At 40.1% G+C, this 26572-nt stretch overlaps 1 protein-coding gene across 2 annotated transcripts in view; it reads right to left on the reverse strand.

Moving 5' to 3' along the window:
- Positions 1 to 6214: 6214 nt before the first annotated feature.
- The window catches only part of NT5DC1 (5'-nucleotidase domain containing 1), a 131102-nt gene continuing 110744 nt past the window's right edge, over positions 6215 to 26572 (reverse strand). Inside the window, exons 9-12 of one of the 2 annotated variants that reach the window (XM_010402660.3) lie at positions 24934 to 25052; positions 23937 to 24095; positions 17679 to 17847; positions 6215 to 6460 (exon numbers count right to left, since the gene is read on the reverse strand). In XM_010402660.3, coding sequence (XP_010400962.1) covers positions 6342 to 6460; positions 17679 to 17847; positions 23937 to 24095; positions 24934 to 25052 — 566 coding nt within the window. In that variant the 3' untranslated portion in view covers positions 6215 to 6341. The remainder of the gene's footprint in view (positions 6461 to 17678; positions 17848 to 23936; positions 24096 to 24933; positions 25053 to 26572) is intronic. The other variant, XM_019290265.2, reaches the window with a different exon arrangement.

The following is a 26572-nucleotide window of genomic DNA, read 5'->3' on the forward strand; positions in this document are numbered from 1 at the left end:
CTCTGATTTACTCCATTCTATTTACTGCAGCCAAGACTCAAGGGTGAGGTATTAGATCAAACACAAAGCAAGGCATGAAAAATTAATTTCTGCTTAAGCATAATACTTACCTATACCTACCTATCACTAGAGTGTACTGTAGTGATCAATTCTTCACACTTGACTCTAAAGCAATGGTGCTCAACAACTGGTGGCTCTTGTTGCAGTCATACCTTCTCCTTAAAGGCAGCTCCACCACTGCTCTTAGTTTTAGGGCCTTCAGGAAGTTGTTGCACTAGTCTGCATCAATAATTGGTTATTTTGTCTGTTGTTCTGGGGCGTTTGGGGCGCTGCTGCTGAGTATTTCAGGGGACCCTGTAACCACCTCGTGATGGGTCACTCATAAGCACAATCCATATTTACTGAGTTCCTGGCAGTGTGCTCTGCACAGCAGGGGTTTTTAAATGTGCACACAAGTATCTATTACATACATACGAATACTTTTGCAGAATATCTATCTAACAATGGTCACATTAATGGTTATTAAGTCTATTTTCTTAAATTCATTTAATTGTCTTCAGGTTACTTTTTCCCCCCTCATTTTGTGTATGGATTAATATCAGTAATGTACCAGCTATCTCCAAATCCTGCACAATAACAGGAGGAAGATTAGATGAAAGAGGAAAATCCCACACAGTAGGATATATTTTGGTAATTATTATTTTCTGAGATATACGTGAACTCCTTTCCCTGATACCCTCTGGCCATCTATTGCCCTGTTGATCTATTATGGTCAGCTCATGCTGACCCTCAGCCTTTTTGTCCTTGAGTTCCATCTATACTCCATTTTCCATCACCTGTCCAATACCGATCTAGAGATTTCCCTGGTTACTGCCTAAGAGTGCTTAGTTTATTTAATTGACCTAAAACTCCAGATCTCCTATGAAATGCAGATAATTCCCTCATGTCTGGGTTCCCATGTCATGGTATCCTACCCTTTAATTGATGACTGTTCATGTGTATACATTTTCGGGGCAGCTTTGAGGGAAAAAACAGGGATAGAAGTTCATTGCTGCTGTCTCCAACACTGATGTCTCCAACATCGCTGCAGTTGCTTCAACAGCAGCCCTCCAATAGGTATTTTTGAGGCCTCTGTCAGAACAAGATAAAGAATTTTTTCTCTTAATTTCATAACATATTGTTTCTTTTCACAAAATTTATAGTAGCATCTTCTTTCTCTGGATTAATATAATTTACAGGCTGCTTAGCACCCGAGAGTGCACATTTGATTTCTTATTGAGGTCTGAGGCTACAGGGGATGATAGAGAAAGAAAACTGAAACTCTCAGGTATTATTTTGAGATAAGGCAAGAAAAGAATTGCTATATTCACCTGTACTTTTATTCCTCAGAGATAGTGGAGGCTTTAGAAAGTAATCTTTTAATGTAAATTTATTAGGCACATGGAGTCCCAATTTTTAGAGTTCCTTTAGTGCTGTAACAGAACAAGGTCTACTGAAAGTTAATGGACTTATTTCCTAAAATATACCCAGAAAATACCACTCTCATAAATTTTCAACAAGAACACCTATTTTTTTCCCTCCTGTATACAGGGTAAGATGGTTTATGATTTTCTTCACTTTTAAAAGGAATCTAAGTTCCCAGCCTTGTAAGACGGAATCAAATGGAGTGTTTAAGCGCTTTTACTCAACATTTAGTAGCCAGTGGAAAGCAGAAATACCTTTCTGGCTAGAGGATCTGCTCCAGCTGGGCTATTGGAGCTGCTGTGCACACTGCTGCTCCATTTATGCTGCTGCCATTTTGCATCTTGCAACCTCTAATTTTCAGAAGGGGCTGGAAGCCATCACATCATTTTGAAGTGGCTGCGATGGTTTCTCACCCCTGTGCAAGTACTTAAAAGTCGTCACGGCCATGTGTGAGAGAGCCATGTGTGCGCTGCGGCAGCGGGAGTGGGAGGCATGAGGGATTTTTAGCACAGTTCTGATTAAATCAGTTTCGCTGCAGCGGGGCAGAAGTTAAATGCGCTGCTTCAGATGTTTGCCCTTCTGTGAACTGTGACATCTGGCCAGCTGTAAAACCTCTGTGGTCTTGCCATGGCTGCCAGAGATCGGCCGTGGGTACCCACTTCATCCTGGAAAGATTTGCCTTACACCTTTGTCCCATATTCAGCAAAATGATCGGTCATGCTGGCCACAGCACTAGTCCTGTAGACAGAAATCCCCAGCTTGCCCTGTAAAGATGCTAGCACGCTTTTAGGGCTGGAAATCTCTGAGTCTGTTTCACTTCCTGGATTCCATCTTATTTTGGCCCTAATCCAGGCTCCGTTTTCCAGTTAAACATTTCTATTTATAATGCTTACTGAAAAACAGGATTTGTTTCTTGCACCAAAAACATTCAGAAGAAAACCTCTTTTAAAATTTTTTTTCCCTCCTGTGACTCACCAAGGGGGATTGATGTTCCACTTACTTAGAATTGCAGAAAACAAAATTACAGGCAACTGGATTTATAATGGGATTGAACCTTTCCCCTGGGGGTTCTGGATCAGCTTGCTGGAAGGGCTGGTTTGTGGCCAATTGTTAGCAATAGATGTCTGTGGCTACACCATTTTAGCCATTATATCATTACAGCGGGCACTCTCCACGGAGGTAAGGTTCCTGTAGCTTAGCCATGTGCTTTGCCTCCTAAATCTGATGCCATGAGGCAGCTGAAATGCTATTTGCCTCCAGGCATGTGTACAGAAAGAGGCATATTTTGTTTTAAAAGTCAGTCCCTTAAATGTACTGTAAAACTTGTCCTGCTCCTTCCATGCTGCTGAGGAGCAGCAGGCTGCCCCATGCCATACTCCCTTCCCAGGGAAGTCAGAAGCAACATCTTCCCGTCAGATCCCTCTGGTGAAGCGTGTGAGACTTCTACCTTCTTGCACAGAGGTGACTTTATTTCTAAACCTGACTTTCTGAGAAACTGTGCTGTGAAACATCAAGTTTGTGTACAAAAGCCTCTTTTACACTTTCTGTGGTTTTGTTCCCTGTGGTGGCAAAAGGGAAGCTCAGATGTCGCCTTCCCGCTGGTGGCATCTCTGCTAATTAACATATTCTTACACTCTGCTGTTGTTTACCTTGGTATGGTTTAATGCATACTTGGCCTCAGAAGGAAAAACTTAAACTAGTTTTGGGAATGCTGGTTCCTGGTGCCTGTAATCAGACAAATTTTCCTGGGAATTCCCTTAAGAATCGCTACTGCATTACCACAGACCTGGGACTCAGGCGAGCTGGAGAGCCCCATCAGCCTGGGGAAGGAGCAGTCTCAGAAAATCCTGTGTCCAGCAGTGCCCCGTGTCTGCCACGGATAATCTGCCCATGTTTGTTTATTTAACTTCTCACTGGGGATGAAGAAAATTTCAGTTCCCAGGAAGAAGCCCTAGTCAGGAAACCTGCACTGAGCTCTGCTGTGCATCAAAGGTGACTTCCCTATCAGTATTAAAGGTATTAATTTATTGAAGTATTTATATGTCTTATGCTGAGCAGGTCAAGTTTTGTTTTGTTCGAGACTGTAGCAAAACCTCTCCTTGCACTGCTTTGAGACAAGCTTATCTCCCCTTTCTCATTTTGCTACTTAGCTATAAAGTAAATTCAGAGAACATTTGGTTTTTTTCCAGAAATAAATTCTCTTTATTCTAAAATCTGGACACATGTGCTTTATACCAAAACAGACACCAAAGGAGACTTGGTATTCATCTCTGGTTTGAAGCAAAACTGTGGCTTTCAGGGCTGTCTAACCAGACACAGTGATTTTAATGAAACTTTACAACTTTATGTCTCCCTGCCGATGCTCAAGATATTTTTGCGGGCACTTCAGAAATCTTTTTTTCAGTGGCCTCTCACAAGAGAATCCAAGAAATTTCAGAGATTTCCAGGGGTTAAAAAAAACAAAGAAGAGAGACAGAAATAAGGAAACAGCAAAGATGGTGTCTTTATAGTGTCATATTAAACATGGCCAGCTCTCTACCAGTTTCCTGCTACGTGCATTTCTTCTCCCTGGTTCTTCATGTTATTTCCAACAGCTCTCCTCTTGCCACAGCACCAACTGCATCCTCATTCCTCCATTGACAATCTCTACTTTGTAATAAGACCTCTATAATTTTCACAGATTGTTGAACAGAAGAGTCTTTAGTAAGAGGAACTCTGCTTTTTTGGTAACTACTTCAGTTATTTTTCCCAAGTTTTCCTGCAGCCACAGACTATGGTGGCACATGGAGTTGTGCTTACAGTATCTTTCTGTTATTCTGCTCTTTCTCTGCTACTGTGAGGTCCTTCTGGCAGCAAATGCAAATGGCTGGTGACAGCCTTTGCCAAAGATGGGCATATGTATTTCTTCTGGTGGGTTTTGTATTCAGGCTGTCCTTAGAATCTGCCACCTTCCCATTAAAAAAAATAATGCTTCTCCACTGAGACACCAGGACCCACGGACTTAGAAGATTTTCAGTATGATTTTCCGTAACAATTCGATTAGTTTTCTTTAGAAAATCAAGAAAAAAATCCCCAACCTAAAAAAAATCAGTTCCAAATTTGTAACAAAAGAAGTGTGAGGGTACACAATATGGCTTTGCAGCACAAATTAGTTAGAAATTATTTGCAGAAGATTACTTGATTCAGGCTAGAATTTCAATGATGCTGTAATCAGGAATCTGGGATTTTAATCTGGTTATCTCTCTCCTTAATACAAATCATAGTGCTGTAGTGAGCCAGATTTGCTGCTGAAGACATTGATGCTAATTAAAAAATTTCCAAATTCAACTATTACTAACTGTTACCATCTTAAGTCAAGTATTTTCAGCCTATAGTGTATGAGGAGGAGAATGGCACTTTCATTTTCATTTCTCATCCACCCTGACTTAAAGGAAGTTTTTCTCAGTTTTGTCCCCATTTATTTTATGTTTCCCTTTCAATAAACCAATGCTTAATGCTAATTTGGAAATGTTTATTACTTGCAAGTATACTGGTCCACAAGAATGTAAAAATAACATTCTATGTAAGGCAGGAAAAAGATATGCAGACTGAGGCTGGTATCTCTAAAATGAAGCGGAATGGTGTTTGTGTCTGATTCTGACACAAAATATTTTAACTGGTGAAGCCACAAAGATACAGACTGAGCTGTGGTGACACAAGTTAAGTGTTAATATAACCTAAATCCATTCTAGTAATCGTCTAGGCCTAGCAAAATGAGTTCTTTTCCTTGGAAACAAGAAACTTAAGTTTCTGTTTATTGTTCTTTAAAGTTTGAGGGGAATTTAGCCAAAATTATGCCATCCTAGTGTGACAAAACTGCTGACTAAACAAATATTTGACATGTTTTTGCATCTGCTCACCTGTGTTAGTTACTGGGGGCTCCCTGTCCTAAGTGCTGGAGCACAGGTCTTTGGACCTAAATCCACAGAAAACAGGAGCCCTGCTGCTGAAATAAGCAGGTAAAAAAGCACATATTTTCAGTTCATGCCTTCAGTCCTGGCTGAGGCTGTACTTTGCAAAGATGGCTGGTTGCCATATCTTTCCTGCTCTTGGGAGGTTTTCGCAGGGAGGTGAAGAATGTGGGTTTGAATCCACTCCAGAAAAGGGAACTGTATGCAGGTTTCCTTCCTTCTGCAGAAGAGCTCTGATGCTTGAGGTACTGAAGACTAAAAGAGGAAAAGGCATGTAGGGAACCTTATGGCTGAAGAATGGTCTGGCATTTTCAGGGATACAGAGTATGATAAAGGCTTTAAGAATTATCAGTCTGCACTTAGTTGCCTAAATCTCATTCAAATCCCTCTTTGAGTATGATGATCTTTCTCTTTAGGACTCAGTCTTTCTCCATCTCCAAGAACAGTTAAAGTGGGAGAATAAATTCCTCAGAGCCTGCAAAACATGGGTCTATGGTGATAACCTGGGCTGTCCAAGGTAACTGTTAAATGAGATATGGCTGAGGGTATGGTTTGTGTCTTTCCTGGGGCTTATGGTAGCAACAGCATCACCTTACATAGAAATAGCAGCTAAAATGTCCTCAAAAATGTAGAATGTAACTTGGGATGAGCTATTACTATTACATTTCTCCTGAAGGCTGTGGGCAGCGCATGGAAAAAGCCAACTGCACTTTGTGAAAGGTAATGGTGGTCAGAGGACAGAGTGAAGGATGCATTGCTCACCTGTTCTGGCTGGACTAGAGAAACAAGTGAAACACAAGTCTACACAGGAGTCTGCTTTAATCCATCACTCTATTTTATGAAGCATCACACAGCATTTTCACCAATTAGCATTTGATAGCAGTTTAAGTAAGGGCCACAGGGTTATTTAAGGAAAAAGCCGACAACCTATTTCATCGTCACGGAGTCCTCATTTGGCAGCAGTGCTCTTGGAGGGCTTGGGTAGTACCCAGCAGTTGCTGAACTATTTGAGGAAAATCGTGTAAATCTGTAATCCAGCGGTAAATCTGCAAGACAGAAACATACCACATCTGATTAGCAACACAGTCTGCATTACATAAAAAATAAGCCTGTGGTGAATAGCAGTACTTCTTAAAACCTTGAGCTGTTTGCTCACCAGCATCAGAGTTCAATCAGATTGCATGATTACGCATTTATTTGACATCTTCAGCTGTTCAAGGGATTGACTTTCAGAGTTTATTCAACTGCAGTAAAGGATATTCAGTTCCTTGATTGCCGAAATAATGCTAGTCAGAGAAATTGTTTAACTAATTCTTAAATGCTAATAAAAAATCTTCATTGAGCCTAGATGCAGTTTTTCTCCCAGTGCACCTTTGAGTTCTTCAATTTGTTACCCCTCTCTTTTACCTCAGCAATCTACTCATAAGAGGGCTATGTTTAAAACAAAGAATCAGTTCCTTTTTTGGTTTTCATGGCTGTTGAAGCAAGATTCCCCAAAGGCACCCGCTCTTAGACCTTCTTGCAGTCCAGTGTTAACAACATCATTTTGTATCAAGCATTCTTAGAAATCTGCACTTGTAACTTGATGTACTCATCACTTCCATTCTGTAAAGAACACTGAATGCATTAAAATAGCTCTGAACAGTCGAAGCTTTCTTTTCTGTAACTTTTTAAAAAGTCTTTGCTGCCAACAGTGACCCACCCACCCTCACAGCCAGAAAACTGATACTTCCCGTGCTCACCTCATACTCAAAGTTCAAGAAACCAAATTAAAAAGACATATAAATAAAACTTAAGTTCAAGAAACAATTCCCTTTCCAATAAATGAAAAGACAAACAAACCAACCTCCCCCCAAACAGGGTTAGCTCCTTTCCAGGTTGTCTGTTTAGAACCGAAGTAAAGCATAAAAGCTATTACTCATAGTAATCTGTACTTATCTGTACAATAAGTCATTAATTGCAAGTTTTATTTTTAATTTGGACTAAATTTGAGGATGAGAAATCCTGTCACTACGTGCTGCAATTTTTTTTTTCCCACTCAGCAGCTTTTATGAAACAGAAACCCACAATTTTAATAGTTTCGGCACAAACAACAGGAAGTCCAGTTCTATCTCACAAGCGATTCGCAGGCAGGCACCAGGACAGCATCCAGCTTTAAACCCGTATTAAACATAATACAGCAAGCAAATGAGTACTTAGATCAAGCTGAAAAAGCAGATAGAGGCTGGAATAAAGTAGGAATAGGAAGAAAGTTAATTGTAAGAGAATTATTTAAGTGGGTGATTTTAGCTTGTCAAAGAAGTTAATTTTCTCATTTTGTCTGAGTCAGGGAAATCTCTGGAGCTTGTTGTGAGCACGGCAGAACAGGCAGATGTTTTCCTAGTATGCAGAAGGCCCAATGGATTTACTGGCTGCTGAGTCTATTTATGACGCTCAGTTTAACACAAAGGTTTCAAAAATTACAAAATAAATTGAAAAAGAAAGCAAATAGTTCCAAATATCTTTACAAGCTATAAAAATTAAATGCGATACAGTTACTTTCACAAAAAAGCTTTTACTAGCTTAATAGTCTGGCAGTCTGGAATCTCCCAAGAGCAGTTTAATCAAAGAGCACCACAAATAGGGCAGACTTGCCACTGAGTTGCTTATTGCTGAGGAGAAGAACCAGCTGGATCAAAATGGTAATTTCATTGATATTTCCTGGTAAACTAGCTTTACATAATCAGCTTAGACACCCAAACCATTCTATATACAATGCAAAAGGCTCCAAAAAAGAATAATCACATTTTTATTTATTCACACCCCAGTCTATCAATTTAAATATTGCTTTTGTCTCAGCAAGCTGACTTTGGGCGATGACTAGAAAATATCCATATCCATTTTGCAAAAGCATGAAAGAAAAAAAAGAGAGTATTTGATAATAAAGCAATCTCGGGAAAAAAAACCAGTTGCTTATTTCCAAGTTGTTGTTTTCCTAGTGTTTTTTTCCCAGTAAATTCTTCAGGGTTTGCTACTGTGCATGCTCACAGCTGCTGCTGTGGTGGTAGACCTTTACATCTTGGCACCCACTTCTCATCTAACCCTGATGGAGAGTCATAAATTAGGCAGGGGGCAGATATGTAGTCCTCTCTGAGTTACGATTTGACAGCAAGGCTGTACTGAGTCCTAACCTGCGCTGATAATGAATCCAGCACAAAACTCAGCCAATATTGCCACTATTCTAAAAGAATGAACTAGCTGACTCTACCCAACTGCTTGAGAATCACAGTCCCAGAATTTTTCTATCATTCTTAGGTAACTCCACTCAGACTAATTTTATTTTTTTTTTACCCAAGACAAGTAAGATATTCACTTTAAGAGCCAAAGACTCCTAGAAATCAGACATAGAGGGCCCCAAGTGGTCCAAGAGGAGTATAGAGGGTCCTAGATCCACAGAAATGCCAGTTATTACATGTATTGTCCCAAATTCCTGTCCTGTTCTTTTCTGTGCTCCCACACCAACCTGAGTGCAAGTGAGTGATGAAAACTGGTTTCCTTTAGGGTGACCATTCAGTGTTATTAGCATTTCCCATGAGGCTTGGGCAACCCTCACAGGTTATATGCCTTAGCCTGTGCTCGGAAGAGCTCCTGCCCTGCCCTATCTCCCTTACAGGACCTCCAGCAGCCCTGGTGTGAACAAAATAATGATGATATTTGAACAGTAACTACTGTCAGTTACTGTGTTCCAGTCATCCAGATCCAGGATATAAGTGACATTAATTACAACATTGTGTTCTGATGCTTATGTATACCCATATCCATGCATGTACTTAGGAGTTATGGGTGGATTTATATCATAGTTACAAAGCTAACAACATCTCACTGTCTCGTGTGCTGTGCTCTTAGTGTGGGCAAGCTAAATGAATGCCACAAGCTTTTATCAGAGGAAGACTTGGAGTTCCACCCACAAGCAAGAAAGAGAAACCACAAGAAGAAGGGAAAATGTAATATTCTCAGTGAGTGATCAGGAAAGTATTTGAGTCACTGAAGGGAAGACAATTTTAATTTAATCCAGACACAGGCCTGCTTGATAAACTTACTAGTCTAATTTTTTAAAATTTCCTTGAACAAACCAATACATTAAACAAATAAAACCTTAACTAAGCTCTTTAGCTGGATGGCATTGTTTTTCTATTAAAAGCACAGTCCACGACTGAAACAGATTTCTCCCAAAATACACAGGAGAAATGTCAGGAATCATTTTCCAGGATTGACCAACAAAAGCAAAGCCAACATTTTTTCATCATGACACCACAGCAGCATCTCCTCATGACGAGTGAGAAGCTCTACAGAAAGCAGAACTCCCTCTCCCACCCCGAGGTCTGCTCCCTGCCAGTGAGCAGGGCTGGCGCCAGATGCTGCAGAAGCCTCCTAGTAAACAGCAGGGTTGTGTTCTTAAGTGAATCCAACTATATCCTCCTGATTATCACCAAGGAAAAGGCACAAGGAAGAGAACTAAAACCTTGTTAGTGATACCCAAGTTTGAAAAAATCTTTAAACTGCTTAATTGTGGCAAATTTCAGAAAACACAGGCAGAGCTCTATCTTACATCTCATCCAGGTGAGGCAATTATAGGGGCAGAGGGCAAACCATCAGCTAGTATAAATTCTTTTGCTTTTACAGGATTTTCCATAATTAATGCTGGCTTAGAAGCTTTATAATAAATCTTTCTTTGTATTTCAAAGTCGCCGTTGAAAGAAAATATTGATTTCTTAATGATAACAACTCCTAATAATTATTTCTGAGCAGTGGAGTAAGCACAATTGCTGCAGGGCAACTCACCAGTTTGGCTGTGCCTTCGAGTGACCTGACTTGCCAGTCTGTTGGTAACCTGTAATAGGTGTTGCTTTTTCTTAAACACTAAATGTTTTTATCTCCTGACCCATCTCTATTTTGTAACAGTCAAAGCAGCACTTGCACTAGAAGCTCAGGATGTGAGAGAGCGTACTAGAGGCAGAAAGAAAAAAACCCAAGGTCACAAGTGGATTTATCTGATAGTAGTTATTTTTAGAAAAACTTCTAAGGCTGATTTTCCTAAACAGGAGGTCAGATGTTTGCTGTACTAAAGCAAAGCTCCCAAAAGAGTGAAGTCAGCACGAGGAAAGCATTCCTTCTGTCCGTTACATGAAAGTCATTGCTGCTGTCTGCATACTCCATAACTCAAAAGTTGGAGAGGAGGAGAGTATCTGTGCGGTGTCATATGGGAAAGGGGGGACTCCTCAGTATCGGTATGCTCCACAGGAGAAAGCTTCTGAGTTTGGATATAGTTGGTGACATGAGCCAGTGCAGTTTACCCCTGGGCAGGCAGGAATAAAGACTAAAATTAGTCTCAGTAAAAGTGCAGGTTTCCTGCTTTAATTGCACTTACAAAAGAGCTTTTGCCAACACAGGTGTATTGGTTGGGATCATGCCTGCGGCATTGCCGGCAGACATTTGTGGCCTGAGCTTGGCCTGAGCAAGAGCTTCGGTGCCACTGAGGTTTGCCACTGGTTACTCTTCTGTGGTATCTAAAACAGAAGACAGTGCCACTGGAAAAAGCCCAAGTGGCAAACTGCAGGGATATGTGCAGCAGCAGCTCCACTGCCAGGGTTTTGCAGATGGATGAGTGCCTGGGGAAATGGAATGACTGTCCCATCGTGGCTGCTGCGATTGCTCGTGGCGTGCAGTTTTACTGCAATTATCTTGGGAATAACAAGTCACATTACCTTGGGTCTACCCTATGGCCAAGAGACCATTGACGCCTTCCTGAACAAAACAGCTGTGCACAAGGCGTGCACTAACTCGCAGCTGAGCCTGGTAAGAGCCTGCAGTGAAGGAAAGCCTTAGAAATTCCTTTGCTGTTTTGGGTTTTTATGAGAAAACTCATTATTTCTGCGTGAGGGAAATTTCTCTCATTTTTGTTTTAGTTTAACAGTGGTTTTTGAAGATCTTGTAAGAAAATAGGTCTGTGTGGTTCTTTGCTTGATCTGGAACTGACCAAAAGAAAATAGTGGACTATAATATTTTTAAATTTCTAGATGAAGACTTAATCTAAAAAAAATCTTGAGAGAATGCCAAGATACTACTAGGAGGTGTTAGTCTTTCAGGGATCTGTTAATTAATTTCTGTGTGAATGACTCATTCTGGATCTTAGGGCAGGAGGAAGGGCTTCTGAAAGAGGCTGAAGAAGTTAGCCGAGAAACAAGCAATTGCTTGAGCTGACAGGCATTTCTGACTGATAACAAAAGGAGTTGCATTTTGAGACTGCAAAGGAGCTATATTAAGACAAATGCAGAGATGATACACCCCTTTACTTTCATTTTGAGGTAAACTCACCAAGATCAACCTTCCTCTCCAAACTCATGAGACAGGTTAATCTCATCATGTTCCCCTCTCTTGTAAAACGAATGTTTTCTTCCCCTTTCCCTGATTTTTTCTCTGGATGGGTGACAAACATTGTTTACCTCTAAATAAAAATCCACACAGACACACATGAAGACAAGGCCTACAGTTTTTTGTGCATGTGTGTCCATCTTAATCCAGAGGGAATATGTTAGGCACCAATCCAGAGTACATAAATGCTTCCAGCAATGTGTTTTGTACATGTGAGGTTGCAGGTTATGTAAAATTTCAACCTGGTCAGACAAGTATTTTCAATACTTGGTGATTTACCTATTTCCACTATTTTTCACACTCAAAAATTCTCAACACTGCATTACAACCAGGGTTTTTAAAGTGTCAATCTAAACCCACCCCATAAGTCTGCGATCCAGTCAAAACCCAATTATAGCTTTAATTACAGACTGTAAATGAAATTATGCTGCCTGAGTTGAAGGATAACTTTAAAGTAGAAATGACTGAGTGGTTCCCCCCTTTCTAATGAGTTGCTCATGAGTTCTCCCTTTAATCTTTTCGAGGTGGCTGTATTTTGACATCTCATAGAGCAGAATAACGATGGCAGGAACATTTCTGTCAGCTATTGGCTAGGAAGTAATCTTTTGGGTTCTGCATGATTTGACATGGTCTTCAGGGGCACAAGTCAATACACCTTTCTGTAGGAGTAAGGAAAGCCTGAACAAACTGTAATACAGTGAACACTGTCCTTTCTACACTGAAAATTATTATCAAGTAGTCAAATCCTGTGGTAAAGATGAGGTCCCAGACCATTTGGAAAGTAACTAGGTCCTGAAGACTTTTCATAAACTAGTCCTGATTTATTGGACAATAATTTGTTATGGTTAAAATGCTGTTTATGGTTGGTTCAGCTGTATTTTTTAGCTGAAAAAATAAATGGATTATATCTGTTGGTTGTGTTAGACATGTTTTTCTTTTTCTTCCTTAAAAAAAGAACATTGAAACTAGTTTCCTGGAACAGATGAATCAGATTTACATTATCTGATGCTTTTCAACTGACACATAGATCAAGATGCTGCTTATACATACAGAACACATATCTTCTCTCTAGTCAGTTATTTTTGTTATCTGTTTTTTTCCTTACATGAAACCTCAGGACCAGAAAACCTTGAAAATGTTGCTGTTGTGTATTTAAACCAATTTTTCACCAGGCATAAGAATACTTTTTTTGCATAAAAGGTTTAACTACAAAAATGACCTCCTTGGCCTTGTAGTAGCAACTACTGTTTGTAACAGCAAATTCCCAAAGCAGTTGAAATCCTCAAAGAATTTTGATAAACTTAGTCTTTAGATGTTATTGTATAGAATCAGTCTTACACTGAATGTGGCAAGTAAAAGCACAGTTGTGAGATAAGGCATTAAATATAAAAGGTTACTGATAACTAGCAATGCATAATATAGATAGTTCTATGTGTTTAAGGGAATTACGTATTATTGTATTTTTTGAATAAGAGCGCAATTATCAGTCTGGTTACAGCAAGGACTAATTTAATTTTAAAAGGAGTTGGATTTGATTTTAAGTGATGTAATGTCAATGAAGAAACATAGAACTAATGTGCTAAAACATGAGGGTTTTTTTTGTTTCACTTCAGCAACCATTACAAATGATGCTGTTCAGGATATAGAAATCAGTATATGGCTACATGCTTACTGAAATTCATGTCTTCCATGATAACAGTTGATTCCTCCAGGGCATTCACCTTTAAAATACATGTGGAAGATGGTGTGTGAAGTTTGTGATTTGTAGCTGATCTTTGCTGGGCAGACCTGTGTATCTGCGACCTGCACATTGCTGGTTCTGGAGCTCCAGTCACGGCTGCCTTGAGCTTTCCATTGTGCAGATAATTTGCAGCTCTAAGCAGAAACATGAACTTCTTTGTCATGGTTCACTGGCAATTTTATCATTATATTTATACAGCAAGCAGGCTGGCGACTCAAACTCCCGCAGAAAGTGGCAGGGTACAGATCTGTAAGCATCTTTAAAGAGACAGCTTTGGTAAACTATAATGGAGATTTTTCTCTTGTTCTAGCTAATTGAAATAATAATCAGGCATGAAGAAAAACTTATGCAGCCATATGGGCAAACCTTGATATGATTTCATATTGCATGCAAGATTTAAAAAAATGCATTATCATCATGCATGACACAAGCTTGGCTATCAAATCTCCAAAGTGTGAAATGAACTCTGTCTCCATAAAACATTTACATTTGCACTAATTCTTCTCTGAAATGAAATTCTCTTGAGCTGCAACATCACTCAATCTCCTATTCTTGCTTGCAGTAGTTTTTAATCCTATGAAAAACTTCACTATTCAGAGGTTATGAGACAAGTTTAGAACATTAGGTTAAAAATAACGAAATTAGAAAAAAAGTTTTTTATGTTCTCCTTATTACGATTTAGAGCCCACTTTCTTAACCTTTTCTTTGCAATGAAGAAAAAAAAGAACAACTTACCAAACTTCCCCCCATAGCTCTAAAACTCATGGAATTTTTTGAAGTGCGACTTTTATAAAAATAACAAACAGAGTGAGATTGAAAGGTGAAGCATTAGCTTGAAATATGTGCATTGTATTTTGGGATCAAAGAACTTTTAATCAAAAAACCTGTCTGAAATAGTATTTTTGAAATTGTTGAAATTATTGTTGGAATACCTATATGATGCAGGAAATGCAATTATTAACACGGGGATCTGGAAATGTGATCACATGGTCACAGGGTAGTGGTCACAATCTTTGAAGGTAAAGTTCAGATTATTCAGGTAGGAAAGAGTAATCCTCCTCTACTTGGCTCATACCTAACCTTCTGAAGGGGAGAAGGATGTACTAGAAACTGTGGTTTATGCAAAACTTCATTTTTCAGAGAGACCCCTCCACCTTTTAATTTCCATATGGGAGCTCTAAAGTAACATTCCCACGGCAATGGATCCCAGTTTGGAAAATCTATTTTATGATATCATTGTGCTTTAAAATGGTCAAAATCTGTAAGGAAGTTGTAAATGAGGAGAGACTCAATAGCAGAAAAGTGGAGAAACAGATGGATTTGCGAATGAGGCATGTAGAATAGGAGAATTAACCATGTAGTGTCAGTATAACCTTTATCTGACTTCCACTCCAAACTGAGGGAAGTACACAGAAAGTATTGCAGAAGGTCTCCTTTGGGCAATTTTAACAATAAATGAAATATACTTTTTCATGCACAAGGAAAATGCCACATTCTCTTCAGGTACTCTCAGGGGAGTTTAGATGATGAGCTGTGGTGTAATAGTCTGCAATTCCAGTAACACCCTCCTTGCCAGAGGTGAGATTAAAGTTCAGAACTTCTAATGCATCTTTGAACTCTTTGGACAAAAACTCCAACAGCAGCATTCCCTATGAAACCCTTTTCCTACAATGCTCTTTGGTAACTCTCAGATCATTCCCTTTAGTTTAATGCATAAATTCTTCAGGTGAAACTATCAGAAGGCACCTGCACCAAACTTACAACAGGTCGGTGAAAAAAGAGAACTGTCAGAGTTGTTTCTATGCCAACTTCTCAATTCAGTTGTACAGCTCATTTTAATTTTTTTTACATATTTCCTTGATTAAAAAAAAATATAAAGGAAGCAAACAGGCTTGAAGGGTTTTATTACCAAGGTAATTTCTGATAATGCTCTGAAAAGAATTCTCTTAAGAATTTTGATGAAAACTGAGTTATTTTTGTAAAACATTGCTAGTACTGACTAACATTGAATAGTTTTTGGAATAATCTTTTTCAATGTATCTTGAGAAGTACACTAAGCTGTTCTTTATGCACAGATACTTGTTGCAGCCAAATGACAAGAATCAATCTCAAATAAGCAGTGCAGCAATCCTCTGCATTTCACCAAATATTTTTGCAGATCACAAGCTGTTGGGATCCTGACTTGTACGTGGCACTTACTACTGCTCACATAGGCGTACAAAAGCCAGGCCAGACATTGTTGGAAGAGAAGCCACTGTCAACCCCCAGCTCACAGGAGGCTCCAGTGAAGTGGCAGCTTGTTTGGCTGGGTCAGGCTGAGCCAGGTGCTGCCAAGGCTGAGCCAGCCGGAGTTGAGCTCACATTGCTGGCTGGGAGCTGGTTTCATGTGGTCAGCATGGTGGCAGTCTGGCTGCACACTTGGGCTCAGGGGATCTTGAGGAAAGGCCTGTGTTTTTGCAGCTTGGCAGTGGAAAGTCCTCTGCTGGTAATTAAAGCAGATGAATACAAAAGGAAAAGCTGGAGCGCATCAAACTCGCATAACCCGTTTCAATCTCTTCTAGCTAGTTATTCCCAAATAGCTGCAGCTAAGATATGACTTACAACTGCAGCCAGATCTTCAGGGCTTGGCAAAGCAGGGGTTCTCACAGCTTGCTGTGACAGGAGTCAGACAAGGTATTCAAGAGGAGTCAGGAATTCCTCAACATCCATAATAATGAACATCTGCTCTTCCGCACAAGCAAACAAGAAATACCTCTCTCTGTAAGAAAGCAGAGATGTTCTCGTACCTCCACCTTTGAGTCTGCTGTCTGGTGCACAGCTGCACGTTTAAAACATTATCCCTCCCCTGTCCTTTAGCACTGGGGTTTAACTTTCACAGACATGACCCCTGCCCCAGCGCTGGTTCAGTGCAGCAAGGGACAGCACACCGTGTCCCTCCTAATGGAGAAACAGGCTTTGCAAGAGCTCCACTGCTGATGACAGGCAGCTATCCTACTCACTAACTGCTCAGATATGCCTTTCTGGTTCTCACCCTTTCATCTGTAGCTGGAAAGCTGGTGGTACATTTGTGGTTGAGAGCCCTTGCTTGTCCTTTAAACTGAGCTGTGGTTGGGGGGAAGCTGGCTGGGAGGCAGACTTTCAGACTGTGGCTGACTGATGTGTTCTCTCTTGGCCAACACTTCCAAAGCAAGCCACAGTATAACCCTGCAAAAAGTATTATTAGATGGGAGTTTTACAAAAGTTATCTTTTCTGTTGGCATTTTTCCTTGGTATATTTGGGCTTTGTCCCTTTAGACTGACATAGATTGCAAAATGGCAAACACCAGAAGCATAAATAAATTGTGGCACTCTATGATTGTTCTGTTTTGAGATATCCATACAGTGTAAGTACGTGTGTAAAATAGGGTTGCAAAGAAAAGGTCTACCACATGTCCTGCTGTAGAAGTCACTGCAGGGCAAACCTGAAATGCTCTCTTGCAACAAACCTTTTATTCCCCTGTCTTATGCATGAAGCAGGCAACAGACATTGAACAGAGGGGTTAGTAAAGTAAATGCTTCCTGTGTTCTTCACTCATTTAATGATTTGTTTGTTCCTTTAGGTATGGGTATCGACAAAGTTCAGTGATGCAAAATGGTAAATTGAGCGCATGGAGGTCTTCACCACCACTTGGTAATCCACTGGTATGTACTGCAGTTGCAAAGTTACAGTGAGGTGATAGGGGAAGTGTAACAAGCTTTGCACATTGTTTTTGTCAAATGCAACTCACCACTGAAAGTAGAAACAGCAAAACACAGTGGGGAAGTCCAGACCAAGCTCAGGAACTAATCTACAGTCTGGTAAATGTTGCACCCTATCTCTAACAGAGACTCAATTAAACATCTAGTATTTGCAGACACAAACCAAAAGCCTGGTGCATCAGGCAACAATTAAAAGCACAAACATCAAAGTAATCAGTCACTTAGGCCACTAGTGCTAAGTGTTGCATCATATGAACAGAGTATTTTGAACATATTTTAGATACATGTAATCTCAAAACCAGATCTACAGCACTACACATTTACTATGAATACTACATGTTCATTAGAAAATAAAACCAACCAAACATCTTTACCTGCTATTGCTTCCAGACTAGGGATTGCAATAGTGCTGTAAGTGCTAATACATTTACAGGACCACGTGTGAACTAAGGTTTCCTCTGCATTTTCCAGGCCTGGCAATCTGTCCGTGAAGAAAGAGCCCCACTGTTTAGACACAAAGTAAGGAACTTTGAGCTGATCTTCCTGAAAGAAAAATAAATAAATATGTAAGCTTAAAAAAACCCCCAAAAACCTCCTTTATTCATCCACAAGCATTAGTTTAAGGAACTCTAGTGTTTATCTGATTTTCTGGGAAACCTATATTGTATCTCAGGAGCAATGCGGCTTTAAAATATAAAGACAATAGCAATCTTCTGCCCATAAGTCCCCAAGTTCCTGTTTATACAATTTGTGGATTCCCTAGGACATAAAAAGTTAACTTTAAACATTTTTTTAAACCTTGTAAGAAAACCCCTTCTATTTTCCCTGTCTTTCTGTTTCTGATAGTGTGAATTGCTTGCTGCCCTTCACTGCTGGAGAGGCTGTGATACAGCTGGGACCTCCTCCTGGGGGAAAAGGAGCTTCCTGGTGCTAGGTGGAGTAACTGCAAAGAATGCATTATGCCACCTGTGTTATCTGTTTCTGAGCTGAGGAACGAGTGAAAACAGAGCCACAGAATCCATGAAGAGACAGTCTGTTGCCTAGAAAATTGTAGAATATTAATTTTTTTAATGTATATTTTCAGACAACATCTAGATTAATTATGCTTTAAAGAAAGCATTGAAGCAGCATTGGGAAAACTGATTTTTTACCAGTTCATCTTGAAGCCTGCTATATACTGCCATGACCAATCAGAAAAAAAATGCTAGGACACATCTACAGAAAGAGGAAAAAATGGGAAACAAAACTACGCTACAGAAAATCTGTTAAAGTCATTTGTGTCCAAAGTAATTTCTCAGACCTGCAGAGCACAGAACAGATACCATAGCGTGTGCCTCCAGGTTTGTGAACTTTTGTACTTTATTCTCCATTTAACCCCTCTCCTAACAGTTTTGAGAATCTGCTGGTGTTTATGACAGAGGCCTGTATCTTTTCATCAAAAGGAAGCGGTGGATGCAGCCAGACAGATGACACCAGTAAACACAGAGCTACTCTTTCCCTGAGTCTGAGTTACAGTTTTTCCTCTGAGCATGGCTGGGGGTGGGGAGGAAGTACTGATTTCAACAAATGGAGATATTAATTTCTGTCTTCTGATGTAAATAAGTTGGAAAAAACCTCCTATCTTTTGTTTCAAAATAAGCATTTACCTGAAGTCCTGGGCTTTTTTTGTGGGGTTTTTGGGGCTTTTTTTTGTACCTTACACAAAGGGACAGCATGTTACTTTATTTTTATTTTTACACCATATCTTATCTTTCTATGCAAATCCCAAGACTTTACATCAGTTATAATTAAGTGTAGATGCTCTGATGAATTAAAACCTGTTTGCCAGCTGGATGACAGATGCAGAAAACTCTTAAGGCTGTTACAGCTGTTCAGGTGATTAATCAGAACAACAACCCCAGTAGTGGCCCACATAAGCATTTGCACAAAAGACAGGGCCCTGTTTATTGACAAGAGAAAAAATGTGAGGGTTCTGCTTTCTGAAATGGATGGTTAGTTCAGTAGACAACTAAAAATGCAACCTGAGGAAATGAACTGATTTTTCCAGAAGTTTGATTCTACGGTGGGAATTTCTTCCTTATTAAGGAGGAGGGAGTTACATTTTGGATTTACAGTCCCAGCCCTTGGTAAAACCAAACCCAGTTAGATATGAGACTTGTCATCAAGTCATCTGATAGAGAACTCACATCATTTTTTTACTGGCTTATCTCCACATGACAGGGCAGGCCTGGCAAGCTAAATCTTGACTTCAAATCTGGAAAGAGCAGTCGAAACTTTGACCACATCCCTAGGAAATATCAGACATAGGTCCTCCTTCCATCCCTAACCGATGCCCTGAAGATGTCCTTATCTCATCTGCATGCAGCACACATCATAGCCTGCAGTGAAGGACAGACCACATACCATGAATCTGTACATCTGTGAACTGAGGCAAAAGTCTCCTCTTACTGTGGCTACTCGCATGTCTGGAGGCACATGCCCAGCAGTGGGGCTGAGGAGCTCTGGAAGATGCATCAGCCACTCCTGCAGTCCTCAGACATAGAATTTGCTCTCACAGCAGGACAGTAGATCCTGGAAAGCGCCCAGCAATCCCTCTTTCTCATGCAAATCCCCCAAGCATATTGGTTTGCTCTCAGGCATATTGGTCAGACAGCAGCAGGTCAGATGTTGATTGTGTCAGATGAGGGTACAAAGCCTCATAGAAAACATCTATACTTCAGGGAAATAGGGATGGTACCAGAAATCCCCAAGTTCCAGGGCCTTCCACAAAGTCAAAACACCTGCAATATTTACTATCACCTTTGCTCTGCTAACTGCAGACAAATAGGGCCTGTTAACAGAATAGACAGAATCTGTTAAAAGGACCCTTGGGTAACACTGATTTGTCAGCTTACAAATGACCTTTCTAAAATAGAAATTAGCAGGGAGCTGAGCTCTGAAGTTTTTCTACATTTGGTAAAGAGATGAAAGAAAGAAAGACATAAAGGAGACAGGAGTGAAAGATCAGGCTGTTAGTATTTTTAAGGGCTTTATTTAGATGCAGATTTGCCATCTATGCCATCACCTTTGTACCAAGCAGGAGCATGAGGAATACTTTACTGCATCCAGTATCAGTGATGGTACTGATGACTGTATGCTTTGTGCTGAGGTAGTAACACCACCACTGACTCTTGATGCCACAAAAAAAAATCAATGCTCAAAATACAGTTTTGCTGGTGTAACAGTAAGTATTTGAGATGTTTCTGTCAGCACAGCTGTGCTGGCCACAACAACGGCTGTCCCTGTATAACACACCCATGCTGGGTGTGCAAATGGACAACTGACCCATTGGTCTGAATTTTGTTGCACAGAACCTGCCCTCCTACACATCATGCAAATATAAAACATTTCACCCATGATCATTGTACCTAAACTACCACAGGGATAAGCAGACGTAAAATAAAATGTGCTGCACTTCAGGGTGCTTTAACTCACCAGGCTTCACACAGCCCATCAGGTTTTTCCTAAAAGTACTGTTAGATTTGTGTCAGATAATCAGGAATAAAGAGACAAACAGAGCCAAAAGGCATAAAGTAAACAGCCTTGTCTATTGTCACACCAAGGGAGTTAATGGAAATTCGGGGTGATAACAGCCCTGACCTCTACAAAGAACCAGTCACTAGGCAATATTGTAAAAATTAAGTTCTCCCTTCTAACTACAAAATTATTGTCTATATCCACCAATTAATTCTTTGATTTCTGCTCCATTCATTCATATAGCCCAAGGTTTTTTACACACTGACAGCTCCTCTGTAATAATTTTCCTCGAAATCCTGGGACAAATTCCAGCTTTCCTTTGAGTGTTCATTGATGGAACTGATCACGCATTTAAAGAACAGAATGCAAAACCAAAGCCTCCAGCCAAACAAACCAACCCCCAATTCTGGCGGGGGGGGGGGGGGTGTGTGGAAATCCTGTTTCAACACAATGCTTCATATTTTTATTCATCCTGCATGCTGCAATTTACTTAGAAGCCAAGTAACTACATAAATAGTGTTTAGTTTGCTATTCTCTTGCTTATTTGGTTATGACTCATGCACTTGAAAGAACTGCAGTTGTTACCGTAATTTCACAGTTATGTCTATCTGGCTTATATAATTCATTTAATTGAAGGGAAAAGACAAAAACTGCAAATGAAAATGGAAATTACAAGTCTCCAACTTTGTGTGTGAGGAGGTTGTTTTCTTCCCCTCTCCCTGTTAGTGATGAAACACCAGTCAAACAACTAAAACCAGATTTTTGTAATTTCTTTGTGAAACATGCAATTGCCAATTAAAGCAATACTTTATTACTTTAATAGTATTTTGTAAAGAGTGATAGAATTGAGAGTTACATCGTGTATTAAGCTTTCAGTCCCTTTCTGCACACACAGCATGGCACAGAAAATCTACAGTAGTAGTGTATTTTTTATTGCCAATGAATGTTAAGGCTGATTAACCAGATGAAATCTAATCTATTTGTGACTAATTTTCCAAAAACACCTGTCTTTGTACAATCCTTTCAATTGGTTTTTCTCCCTTCTTAACCAAAGGGTTAATGGGAGAAGTTGCTAGGGGGAATGAAAATAAAACTCTCACAGGCTTGTAAAGGGAGTCCCTTTGAACTAGTCCTGTTAAGTTAGTGGTGTCCAGTCAACTGCAGAGATATGGATGTGACCTGTTGTTCAGACTCCAGTGAGCAGCATGGTAATGAAATAACACCACTGACCTGCCACGGCCCCCCTGGTTCAGGTTCCTTTAATCAGTGCGATTCATTTCTCCCTTGCTTGCTCGCTGTCACTGGTAGCGGATGTAAACGAACAGGGGTTGTGTGTGGTAGGGGTGGTGTCTCCCTGAGATACGGCAATCTCTTATCAAGAGTGCTGCAGTGTCAGTGAACTGTCAAGCACCTGTTTAAAAGTCTCAATTTGCTGCTTGACAGCTGCTGTGATAGAGAAGATGGATCTTGCAGGCGCTCGAGCAGAGGTGTTGCAACAAGGGAAAACCACATCATCATCGTGGGCTTGGAAACACATCAATCCATTACTCTTTGTACTCCCAGGAAAAGAACAACTTCCTATATGTCTGTTTAAAAATGTGTGCTTCAAAAGCATATACTGAACATGCTTAAGAAACCATGTTGAACAAAATCCCCCAAACCTCATAGAGATGTAAGTTTTACGCAGCAATGCAGCAGAATCTCCAGTCAGAGAATGAACAAATTTATGGATGAAAATGAGTTATTTTTAAAGCACTAATTACATAAATTAGATTGTATTAACCTATGAAGTGCCACTAGCTCTTCCTCCCCCACGTCCCCTTCCTACTGAGAAACACATTCTTTTGATAGTATATTAAATTCTTTTGTCTTCATTTTTATTTTTCTACAACCCAGGAAAAAACCTGAACATTAATGAATACATTTCCTTATTTCAGTGACTGAAATATCTTTGTCTGACCTTAGTTTAGAAATCAGGATAGTGGGGGGAAATATGAGATACGTCTATTAAAAATATAAAGATATAAATAGCACTTCCATATTGTTTTAGTCCCATTGAAGATACCCTTTCCTCCTTTAAAACCAGGATCTTTTACAACACTTGGATTAAAAACATACCTAGTATAAAAGCACCCCCCAAATCTTTTCTATTGGTAAGTTAACTTTTAACCACAAAGAGTAATTATTTTAAAAGAAAAATAAAGTTTAGTGCTTTACAAAGCAAAGTGTGAGAAGCAAATGTATCTTGCTGCAACTAGAAGAAAATGACCTACTTATTTAGTAGCATATGAAATGAAGAGACACTCCAAATGGAGAGTGAAGCTTCGCTGTAGTTCCTACCCACATGGGACATGCTGGAGGTAGAATGCTGCCTCATCATCCATCTCAGTGCTGTTTCCTATTTACTTTGCTCTTTGGCAGCAGAGGAAAGCATAAACCATAGTAACTTTCCACTTTCCGTGGGAGAATTAAAAGGTGACAGTAGTGCTAAGGCCCTGCTTCCCAACTGTGATCAACCTGAAAATCACGTTATTTATCTGAGATAACTATCAGTAAGTCTGCACTGGACCAGATTTTGAAGCAGTCCCTCTTACCTGAGCACAGCTGTCACCAAAATAACCTGTGAGGGAAGCAGCAAATTAAAAGTTCTGTGTATATAAGGAAAGCACAAATAAACCATGTTTCACACAGAGAAAGCAACCTTTAAAACAATGTAATAAAAATTTGTCCGTGTTTACAGTTGGCCTCAACACACGGGGAAACGTCATGAACTTAGCAGAGTTCAAGTGCGGGACTTGTGATAAGTGGGCATGAAATTTCTCCTTGTGGGATGGAGGGCAGGATCTTGTTACTACAAAGGTTCTTGCTAAAGGAGTGCACGTACAGCTCCTTTTCTGAGATCCATGGCTTAGCTCCAGGGAGAGGTGCTGTGCTACCCATGCATTGCTGAGCTGGGACAGAATGGCATCCTCCTGACAAGGAGGATACATCTGTGGGGCATGCTGATGCTGCCAGCACCCTGGTAGGATAAGAAGGTTCATTCTTAGCGCAGGTGACATGAGGCTTTTTGTAATTTATTTTATTCTGTTCCAGGAAACATCTGCAGGAACCCTTACCTCATATTTTCCTTTCTTCTCCAAGGGCTCAGATTCAGCCTTCGCAGGCACTGTACCTCCGTCCCCTAGAAGCTCCTCTAGGATGAAGACAGTTTCCCAGTTGCTATAGTGACGAGCTGGGAAAATATCTGAGTGCATACTGTCACCGAAATAAACAACCTATGAGGGAAGAAGCAAACTAGAAGTTCATTGTATTCAAGGAAAACACAAGCAAACTGTATTTCACAGAGAGAGAAAAAGAGCCTTAGAACGACCTAATAAAAATTTCTCCATGTTTACACTTGGTCATGACATGCAGAGATTGTATTAATGTCAAGTTTGAGGTTTATCTTCAACCAGTTCCATAAGGGAAAGGCTGGCCCCACATACGCTCCCTGCTCTTGCCCTCCAGGGGCATTGGAAAGGGATGCCTAACTGGGACCAGCAAAAGGAAGTGTGAGTTTTTTGACTGACAGAAATAGCTTGATGGGAAGCAGTGGAAAGAGTACCAAGAAAATACACTAAACTGGAACAAGTTTTAGACTACATTGGAAACAAAAGAGAACATAAAGCACTCCTCGGTGACTCAGAAATCTTCTGTGTCCAGGGAAGAATTTATTCACTATGAAAAATGTTGTCACACCATCTTCAGTGGCATTTTCACCTGTCCAGACCTGTACTTAAAATAACCAAGCCCTAGTCTTCACTGATGCCATCTTTTAATCTATATGATCTGTTTCCTCAGGGAGATTTCCCGATTACAACCTGATTCTTCCCAAAGCTGCTGAAATGCTTAACCACGCATACAGAAAGTTTACATCTAGAAAGTTTACATATTTTACCGGTAAGAAGACAAATACACTACTTCCAGTTCTGGGCTGCAGGCTGTTAGCAGCAAGCACAACCAGAACAGATGTTTGTGACCAATCACATCAAGAACTTTAATGAAAGGTTGTCTGGTGAATTCTTGACTGAAACAGGGTATTTTCAGAAAGATTTACTCTCACTTATAACATACCTTGGGATCCAACTTGCCAGTCATCTTCTTCAGTAGATCATAAAGCTGGATAGCATTACCTTGGGAATACCAACCAGGCTTGTCCAGTGACAGCAGAGCCTCCTGCTCCTCGTCATTCTCTGAAATCACCACGCAAAATTGCATGCTGTTAGTGAAACCAGCCCATCCTCCTGTACTCGTGACTTGTGCGAGAAGCCACCTGTGCACAGCTGGTCTATTTTGACATTAAACCAGCCCCAGTGTCTGGCTCAAGTTCCAGTACTGACTGTGGATTCAGTCAAGGTGTTTGGTAGCTGGGGGTAGACAGATATTTGTGAGAAAAGAAGCAGTTGAGTTTCATCAGTACTGGCTACAGAAGACCTAAAGAATTAAATTCATGGGCTTTGCCACCCAAACACTGCAGCAGAGAAGGCAGGAGGCCACACAGACCAGGCTGATGGAGCTGCTACAGATGAAGGTGAAACTGTGAAATAAAACAGACTTTAGGAGGCAGCAGGTACCTTGCCATGCATAAAAATGACCCACAGTTTTTAAACACTGACATAAACCCAACAAAGACTGAAGCAGCTCTTAAGGGCGTTCACCGGCCTTAGATCAGAACAAACAATGAGGAGTTCCAGTTATCATCCAGTTTTGAAGAGACGACGAGTGGACAACAACCACAATGTTGCTGGTGGTGGTATAAATCACAGTGACATGTACCCACTCTGGCAGTGTCAGCAAATGAGAAAAATCAGTAGAAACTGAAACTCCCTGGTCATCACCCAACTCTGCCATAGGCTTTGTCTCTGGCTGGTTCCAAAGCATGGATCTGACCCGCTGTCCATATAACCTTGTTGCTTTTTCAAATCCATGTGCTATTGCCAGATGAACTCCTTTTAGCTTCTTGATGGAGCCAAAATAGTAGTCTCAGTGAACCGATAGAGTTTCATCAGAAATACTAATATTAATGTCTTTTGTCTATTGAATTGATATAACAAAAGGTTGATTTTGTTATTTAGTCTCAAACGTGTCTTATTTCTTGCTAGAGACAGAAGAGTTAGAAAGCAACCCAGTACTTAGATCTGACTTAGGTGTAACATCAGAACTTCAGTTTTTCTCTTGCTTTATAGAATTTTTCAAAGTACTTAAAATGTATTAGGAATAAGAGGAAAAGAGCAACATCTACTTGGTTAGAGACTGCTGAAAGCTGAAGTGCAAATTTTGGAGAATGGTGAAATGCTAAGACAGCTTTATGTTTAAGAGCACTGAAGATGTGTATAGTGCAATACATTGGTCTTTGAAAGAAATTAAAAAAGAAGCAAGAAGATGGAAATGGGTGCGTGGAGAGAGGAATGACACCATTCTTTAATATTATGATTCCACAAAATTGAAGAAATGGAGACAAAACAATTCTATATTAAGGGTGTTTTATAAACTAGGAAAAAACAAGGAAATTCAAAGTTGACGTTAACAATTCATGTGGAACTTGTGTGGAAATGTCTTTTCCTTTGTTCTTCTTCAGGAATGTAACAATAATTACAATAATAAAAAATATGATAGCATCCATTAAAAAAAATCTTAATTTCCTGACTATTAAAACCTTTGATCAAACCACTTTTGAACAAACAGAAGTTTGTTCAACAGAAGTCAAAACAGG

The sequence above is a fragment of the Corvus cornix genome, chromosome 3 (genome assembly GCF_000738735.6).
Source record: "Corvus cornix cornix isolate S_Up_H32 chromosome 3, ASM73873v5, whole genome shotgun sequence".
Taxonomy (NCBI): domain Eukaryota; kingdom Metazoa; phylum Chordata; class Aves; order Passeriformes; family Corvidae; genus Corvus; species Corvus cornix.